The sequence below is a fragment of the Tupaia chinensis genome, unplaced genomic scaffold, assembly GCF_000334495.1.
Source record: "Tupaia chinensis unplaced genomic scaffold, TupChi_1.0 Scaffold147282_1, whole genome shotgun sequence".
NCBI lineage: Eukaryota > Metazoa > Chordata > Mammalia > Scandentia > Tupaiidae > Tupaia > Tupaia belangeri.
In genome coordinates, this window is record NW_006207133.1 from 3,421,477 (window position 1) to 3,430,491 (window position 9,015).

General features: G+C 43.7%; 1 protein-coding gene across 6 annotated transcripts in view; it reads left to right on the forward strand.

The window, feature by feature from the left end:
- CFAP221 (cilia and flagella associated protein 221) overlaps positions 1-9,015 on the forward strand; it is a 130,809-nt gene that overhangs the window by 120,932 nt on the left and 862 nt on the right. For 5 of the 6 annotated variants that reach the window (XM_006169564.1, XM_006169565.2, XM_006169566.1 and 2 more), the window contains 3 exons: positions 3,850-3,942; positions 6,804-6,899; positions 8,493-8,706. In XM_006169564.1, the coding sequence (XP_006169626.1) occupies positions 3,850-3,942; positions 6,804-6,899; positions 8,493-8,601 (298 nt within the window). In that variant the 3' untranslated portion in view covers positions 8,602-8,706. Of the gene's footprint in view, positions 1-3,849; positions 3,943-6,803; positions 6,900-8,492; positions 8,707-9,015 lie in introns of those variants that run through there. The other variant, XM_006169567.3, reaches the window with a different exon arrangement.

The window sequence follows — 9,015 nt, forward strand, 5'->3', positions numbered from 1 at the left end:
GGATTGCAGCATGGCCCCCTCCTCTGGGGGGGGGGGTAAATTTCTCACTTTCTGTCTCTCTCTCCAGTGAGTGCACATGCCTCATAGCAAAAATCTCTCAAAACATAAATAACACAAAACAAAAACACTCAACCATCATGTACTGTCATCATCGTTTCAGTTTTCCATATTCATGAGAGAGCATGTGCATCCGCACGAGAAGGTGGGAGACAGAGAATGAGAGATGAGCACCCTCTACAGGCTCTGGCTATGCTACAGTGCCCTCCTCCGGCCTTCCCACCCATTGGATCTTGGTCACTCATGTGCATGCCTGGCATGTTTCAGACTGCCTAGCCAGGTGACTCCAGCTTTGGTCTGTAGGATCTGGCTTCTCTTGAGCAGTGCATTACCAATGGTCTAAAGGGCTAGGCCCATCATTTCAGTTTTACATATATTGACAGGGCCATGTGGAGTGGTAATTCAGCTTTGACGCCATGACCACCCCACACGTGTGGAGTGAGTGCATGCCCTCAGTCCAGGCCTCCTGAGCCTGGGAGTAGAGTGTAGTGTGGGGACTCTCTTATAGGTCCCCCATCAAAAAATAATAATAATAAATGGATGACTTGGAAAAAATAGGAAGAAAAGAATATGTTAACTCACCTGGAAAGTGAGAAACATAGTTTTAGATTTTTAAAACTGGATTCGTTTTGCCTCATGAAAACGGTGCTGTTGCCAATCCATCTTCCCAGACCAGCCTGGTCTCAGGCCCTCTTCCATGCAGGGAACTAACACAATCTGAAGTTTCCACGGAATATTTAACTCAGACCTGGAGTCTTTGTCAGAAGTCATGAGTTTATGCCAGTAGTGTAACTCCAGTCTGCAGACTTATCTCTTGCCTTCCACCATTCTATATTTGTGTCTTCCCTCTTCCTCTGTGAGAACTCTGGCTCCTAACATATTACCTAGTCCCTCTTATATAAGAGACTTCTCCTAAAAGTTCATGAAAAATGCACATTATAGAAAAGTGCATGGATTTGGAAATATTTTGCACCAAATGAACTCATACTTTCAGTTTTTTTGAACAAACTTTTTGAAGTCCACTCTTATTTTTAAATAGTTTCAGAATTGCTTCATCCCTGGGACCAGTAGTGGGAGTAATGGCTATGTTGCTGGACTCCCATATAATCTATTGTGTTTCGAATTCCAGACCCGTTAGTTCAAACTCACGCCAGGCGCGTGTGCATGTGTGCCCGAGATCCCAAGAGGAGAAGGGATTCAGGCAAGGCCATCCCTACTGTGGGGTGATTTCTCGTTTTCTGTCTCTCTGTCTTTCTGGCACCACATAGCAAAAAAAAAAAAAAAAAAATCTCTAAGAAAAAAGAATTGCTCCATCCAAAACCACCTTAATAAATGAAAATAATAGATAGAGTTCAGATATATTTTTAGATTTCCCCCTACCCTCATCTCAGCCCGAATTGTGAGTATATAGTCAAATACTACACTTAGGAACTACTGGGTTCTTTCTTTTCTCTCCCATCTTTGTTCTCTCTTCATTTCCATCTCTAGCTCTCTTTTCCTTTTCTGCCAATACAGTTATGGAATTCATGTGAAATATTACTATTTGTTTCAGTTTGTTTTCAGCATTTGGGTTATTTGTTTGTTTGTTTGGGGGGGTTGGAGGTTTGGGGTTTTTTTTTTAATAAGTTTTGCCTTAGATTGTGTGCACTTGCCAGAGAGACAGAGAAAGACATTGACAGTGAGAGAGGAACATTAATGTATTTTTCAAACTCAATACTACACAAAAAGCCACTCCTTCCCATCTTCCTTCCGTCCCTGGTGGGTAACCAGCCTGGCCTTTTAAACTTACCCTTCCTGAGTTTTTCTTTGTAATGCCAAGAAAGACATATATATCTTCATTAGTTCTCCTTTTTCTTTCTAACACAAAAGGAAAAGCCGCTCTTGCTCTGTTCTGCTGCATTTGCTTTTTTCACTTAGTATCTCCTGAAAATCACAGATACTTTCCTCATTCTTATTTCCCTCTGTGAAAATCACAATGCCAGGCCAGCCAGCAGCATGGTAGTGGTTAAGGCAGCTGGATCCCACGTGGCCGACTGCACAGTTCAAGTCCCAGACCCAGAGGCTTGAAAATTTTGTCCAGCGTGTGAACATGTAGGTCCAAAATCCTGAGAGGAGAGCGGAGGAGAAGGGTCTGTGGTATGACCTTCCCCGCTTAGGATGCCTTCTCACTTTCCCTTTCTCTCTGTATTTCTCTCTGTCTCTCCAGTGAGCACATGTACCCTATAGCAAAAAAAAAAAAAAAAAATCATAATGCCCCCGCTTTTTCAGCCCCCCGCTTGCGTACTTGGCAAGCAGGTGCATTTATGCACAAGAACAAAATAAAGAGAATAACCTTATCTCAGAGATACACATGGGATCTTCCAAAGTTTCTGGAAAATAAAATAAAACTATGCATGGGTTTCAGAATTTTTGCACCAAAGGAAACTCATACTTACACTCCATTTTTCACGAACCTGTTAAAGTCCCTTGTATGAGCCTCCCGCCTTGCCTGCAGCCTTTCCAGCATCTGTGAGCAGTTCCGTTCCCTTCCATATGTGCTCCAAGGGTCTTCCTTTGCTTTTTTCTCCAGTGACAGCATTCTTCTACACTTCTAGAAATTTCTTTCAGAAAATTGTTGATAATTTTATTCACTGATAGCATTCCTCTTCCTCCTCTCTTAGCTGTTGTGTATTTAATTTTATTCCTTTAAAATCATTTGATGGGGTCAGAAGATGTCATAATGGTTACATCTCTGAACTCCTACATGGCCAACTGTGGTTCAAGTCCCAGACCTGGTGGCATGAAGCTCACACTAGGCTTGTATACATACGTGCCCAAGATCTCAGGAGGAGAATGAAGGAGAAGAGATTGTAGCATGGCCATCCCCCTGGTGGGTGATTTCTCACTTTCTTTCTCACTGTCTATCTCTCTCTCTCTGTCTCCCTGGCAAGACCATGAACCCTAAGGCAAAACATTTTTGAGAGGTTTTTGAGGAAGGAGTTGAGAGCAAAGAAAGCAAGTGCGCCTGAAACAGCAGTCCGCCGTCGGCCTTTAAAATAGCAATGTAATTTTCTCTCCTTAGATCAATTCTTCTACTGTCCTCAACACCCGGGGATTGTTACATAAAGCACTGAAGTTAAAATACCAAGCAGTACATAGAGGGTGAGGGGGAAGGCTTAAAATTGGATAGAATGCCTAGAGGAAGTATAAAAGTGGGGAAATACTAAGAACAAAGATTAAACTAACAACTCTCCTCCCCAGGAAATTATGTAATTTTAGACACTACCAACTGAAATCCAATGATTCTGGTTTTACATTCCTGAAAAACGTCTTGTTTGTAACATTCTCCCGGCTACCGCCAGGCCCTCTTGCACCCCCTGCCTGTGCTCCTCAGGAGACCTGACTTTCAGGAGGGAGGGAAGACTGAGTAGCAGAGGCCTCACCAGGGTTGAAATACAAATGCCTTAGGGGTCAGCTCCACGGCACAGCAGTGATGTGCCTTTCAAGAGAAGCTGGAATCCACATGGTGACTGTGGTTTGAATCCCTGGCCAATCAGCCTGAAACGCACCAAACACATGCACAAGTGCCCAGGATCCAAAGGGCTGGAAAGGGATTGTGACATGACCAGCCCCCATGGAGGGTGCTTCTCTCTCTTCTTTCTCTCTCTATTACTTTCATTTCCATGCATACGCACACTATTATGAGTATAGATTTTAAAAAGTATTTAAAACACGTTTTAATAAGTTATGTGAAGACCTCAGAACTGCTAATGTGGTCATTTATTCTTGGCTATCTGTGTGATTTTTCCACAGTTGTGATTTCTTCAATTCAGTCATGCTCCCTATAGACGTCCCTGCCATTGTTGACGCCTTACCAGAAGAGGACAGACTAGAAATAGCTGAACGGTATTTTTTCCCATTTTCATCTCTAATGTCTGTTTTTCAAAACTGCTCACGGTGTCGCGAAGGTCTTCAGGTGAGCTCCAGGTACTTGGGTTTGCAACCAAATGAGGCTAACACCAACACCTGGACAAGATGTTGAGCTCACGATGGTCCTAGGTCGTCCCTAACGTCTAAGACCTGCTGATGGGTAGATACTCTGAAGGAGATCGGAGGGGACGCTAAATGAGCTTGAGAGGCTTCAGTGGCCGTGTGGACTTGGGCTAGCACAGGAAAGATGGGCAGGGTTTGGAAGGCATAAAGAAACGGAAGCCAAGAAAGTGCCTACTTAGCTTTGACTTGACTGATCAACATCCAATGGCCAGTGAAGAGATGCCCTCGAACGTCTTGTCCCGGTGCCTTTTCAACCTGATGGCAAAAGACTCAGCAGTGGGCTCCAGAATGGGCCATCTGGGCCACGCAGGGCAGGTGCGCTTGTCCTGGAGCAGCTTCTCCTTCGGGAGCACCTCAGCGAGCGGCACCCGAACACCTGGTGCACACGTCTCCAGCCGGATCCCCTGCGGTCGTCCCATTTGCAAATGCCTCTAAATCTCAGTCATACTTTCTCCTTTTTAAAAATAGACTTAGTTGTTTATTATATCACCATGTAATTTCAGGGAGGAAATGAGAGGTCCATCTGTTTTAGCAGGCAATTTCCCCCAGGCAAGAGTAAAATCCATTTAAGCTTTCTAGTTTAATTAACCAACATAGCATAAAGTTTTATGCATACCCATCTTTCATTAAAATTTAGATTCCATTAGAATGATTGTAGAGCATCTGAGATGTTGTATAACAGTGATGAAGGTACAGGTCACGTGACCCTGAACCTTCCCACGCCGCCGTTTAGCACCACCTCTGATCTCCCGTCCCCCAAGCTTCTGGAAAGCCCCGCCCATCACTCACTCTCAGTACTCCTTGGACAAGTGACTTCACTGCTCTCAGTGCCTCAACGTTTTCTTTTCTTTTTTCCCTTTTTTTCTTTTTTTTGGGAGAGGTTTCTGCTATAGGGCACGTGTGCGTGCCAGAAAGACAGAGAGAGACAGAAAGTGAGAAATCACCCCCCGGGGGAATGGCCATGCCGCAATCCCTTCTCCATTCTCCTCTCGGGATATTTTGCACACACACACACGCCCAGCGTGAGTCTAAGCCACCGGGTCCAGGACTCAAACTGTGGTTGACTACATAGGAGTCCAGCGACATAGCCATTACACCAACCACTGGTCCCAGTGCCTCAATGTTTTCATCTTTTAAATGGGATGACCCCAGGACCCCTCTCATGGGTGGCTGTAAAGAGCAAATGAATGAATATGTGTAAAGTGTGTTTAGTCAAGTGCCTGGCACAGAGTAAGGTCTTGATAATTAGGGCTATAAGTAGATGGCCCTGTATTCCAAACCACTAGCCCAATATCTGAAAGTTGGGAGGCAACCAATAGACCCAATTTTGAACAGATGTCATTTCACCCAATAGTAACATTGAAAGGAAATAAGAATGAGAGAAAATACAAAATAGATTTCCAAGATATGAAGAGATAGTCATGTCCCAATTGGTTTCGTTTCATTCACTTTTATACAAAAAGTAGAGAAGGAGACCAGCAGATGACATAATGGTTATGTGGCTGGAATCCCACATAGTCGACCATGATTCAAATCCCGGACCCAGTGGCTTAAAACTCATGCCCAAAATCCCAAGAGGAGAATAGAGGAGAAGAGATTGTGGCATGGCCATCCCACCAGGGAGTGATTTCTCAATTTTTTTCTTTTTGTCTCTCTCTGTCTTTCTGGCAAACACCCACACCCTATAGCAAAAATCTCTCTGAAGGAGGAAAAAAAAAAAAAGTAGGGAAGATGAGGATGCCAGCAGTTGGCTTGGTGTTTAAGGCTCTGGACTCCCACATGGCCAACCATGATTCAAGTCCCAGACCTGGCAGCTTGCTTTCTTACTTTCCCTCTCTCTCATTCTTTGTCTCTCTCTCTCTCTGGTGAGCACATATGCCTAGAGCAAATTAAAAAAAAAAAACACTTGGTGTGTTTTCAGGCCAACCTGGGCACCTGAACCCATGGTCAACTCTATGGCTTCCAGCATTGCAGTTCAGTTAGCTACCTATTGCAACACAAGGCTAGACCTCAATTATGTGTTTTGTATGGTTCCTTTCATATCACAAGAGCAGAGTTGAGTAGTGTGACAGAGAATGGATCACGTGCAAAGTCTTTATAGAGAAATTTTGCTGACCCTAGGGGAAAGTGTACCCCAAGATAAAAAATAATCTAGATCGCCTTAATTTATATATATAGCACATACACACACATATAGATTATATTTATATATGTATATATATATTTATATTTTACATTTATATTTAATTTATATTAATTTATACTACATGAAGTCTTCTTTCACTCATAGACTGTTTAGAAATACATTGTTTAATTTTAAAGCAATTATGGACTTTCTAGCTATCTGCTTTGCTACTGATTTCCATTCTAGTTCCATTGTGGTCAGAGAACACACCATTTATAGCCCAAGATATGGTCACTTTGGTAAATGTTCCACCTGTACCTACAAAGAGTATGAATTCTGTAGCCCCTATTTAAAAATTGCTTTTTCTTCTCTGATTATAAATAACTAGCATTATCCCTACCATTCGTTGTTGGTGGCAAGCAATTTGTCAGCCTTATGCTTCTCTTAACATAGACTCAACAAAAGAAGATGGAACTAACATTGAAAGCCACAAGAATTGCATAACTCCTAAATGAATCATGTTATTTCATTCTATTTTTGAAATTGAGAAGGAAAAGCAGTTTCTGCTAAACATCTTATTGCTTTTCAGTGAGCTCTGTGAACAGAATGTAGAAGTTACATTGACTCCAGAAATGATCCAAGCAGAATTCCCCATACTGGACCACAAGGACACCAAGAAGGAAAAGTAAGTAGACGCTTTCATGCCTTACTAAGAAGTAGCCTTGGATTAGATTTATACTACATGACGTCCACAACTGTCACATTTTCTGAATCTAGATATCTGAAGCTTCAAAACAGATACGTTCCTGATACATCATATATTTAGATGCGTATTTTATTTTATGCACGGTTATACTCCTTGAAATTGTTGACAAGTAGGCCTTTCAGTTCTGAATCCCATCTTCCCATTTGCTCACCATTCCATTTCAGAGACGTGTTTGCTCCTTACAAATAGCTAACTGAGTTCACTCAGTGTAAGGAATCCAGGCTCTGGAGCAGACCAGACCTGGGGCTGATCCAGCTCCACCATTTGTCACATGTGAGATCTTGAGCTAAGTTACTTATCTTTTTGGGGCCTCAGTTTCCTCACCTGTAACAGGCAGAAGATTAAGTTGTGAGGATTAAATAAGATGCCAAGAGTGAACGCTGAAGGCTGGGAGTGGGTCACGGCATCAAGACCCTGTCAGGAGTTCTCTCTCTCTCTGGAGAAATAAATAAGCTGACTTTCGAAAAAGAAAATGGGTCAGCCCTATGGCCTTGTAGTTAAGGGAGCCAGATCCCATCTAGTTCGACTGTGGTTCGAATTCTGGGCCTGGCAGCTTGATAAACATAACAGGCACATGTGCTAGTGTGCCAAAAAAAACTCCAATGGGCTGGAGAAATGGAGGAGAAGGGATTGCAGCATGACCATGCTCCACTCGGGATGATTTCTCCCTTTCTCTCTGGCAAGCACACATGCCCTCTAGCAAATTCTTTTTTTTTTTTTTTTTGAGAGGTTTTTGCTATAGGGCGCATGTGCTCGCCGGAAAGACAGAGAGAGATAGAGAGACAGAAGGCAAGAAATCATCCCCCAGGGGGGATGGCCACGCCGCAATCCCTTCTCCTCCATTCTCCTCTCGGGATCTTGGGCACACACGCACACGCACCCGGCATGAGTTTAAGCCACCAGGTTCGGGACTTGAACCACAGTCAACTACATGGTAGTCCAGCGACATAGCCATTATGTTAAATGCTGGTTTCCCCTCTAGCAAATTAAAGGAGAGGGAAAAAAAAAAAAAAGAAGTTTTAAAAAAAGAAACTGGTGCAGCTAAGATTGGAAGTTAGGTTTAGATCATTCATATAGATATAGAAGCCAAGTGTTTTCACTGGTAACTAAAGTATTGCTAAATATAATCAAAACTTTTTTTTTAAGAGAGATTTTTTGCTATATGGCACATGCACTTGCCAGAGAGACAGGAAGTGAGAAATCACCCCCCAGGAGGCACAGCCACGCTGCAATCCCTTCTCTTCCACTCTCCTCTCAGGATCTTGGGCTCCCACACACATACACCCAGTATGAGTTTTAAGCCACTGGACCCAGGACTCGAACCACGGTCGACTATGTGGGAATCCAGCAACATATCCATTACACCATCTTTTGGTCCCAGTCAAGACCTTTATTCATTAAAAGACAAAGGCCCTGCTCCAACCTTCTGCAGCAGTGCTGGGAGTTGGTGGGTGACTGAGATGTTTTATTAAGGGCCCTCACATGTCCTTGTCGGGGTTTTCCAACCTGCAGAGAAGCGAAAGACCAAGCACAGCCAGCAGAGAAGGTGAGAGAAAAGGTAGTCGAGGAGACGCGGAACCTGCGGTCCAAAGCACTCAACGCCTCCCTGATCCTAGAGTGAGACCCCAGTAGGTCAGTGCCTTCTTTTGCTGTCTGCAGGTCACTCTGGTCCTTTGTGTCCCTTTACATTCCAGCCATTTTTGAATTAAAGTTCCTCGAGAAAGAAACAGTGAAAATGTGGATGATGTATGTATTTTTTAATTATGAAAATACTTCTTTTTACAAATAAAATGTCATTCGTATAATGGCAATGTTGAAAGCTTCCTGGTGCAAGACTCAAGGCTGGGACACATGTGAAGCGTGAGCCACTGTGACAGGACACTGAGAGCCAGGTGCTGACAGCCTGAGGTGATGTGATGCCCGAGGGCCAGCAGTAGGCCTGGGGGAGGGGCTGCACACTCACTTCTGCAGGAGCCAGCCTGCGTGGCCCAGGGCATCTCTGACCTGAGCTTCGGCACCCCCTCTCAGGAAGAGC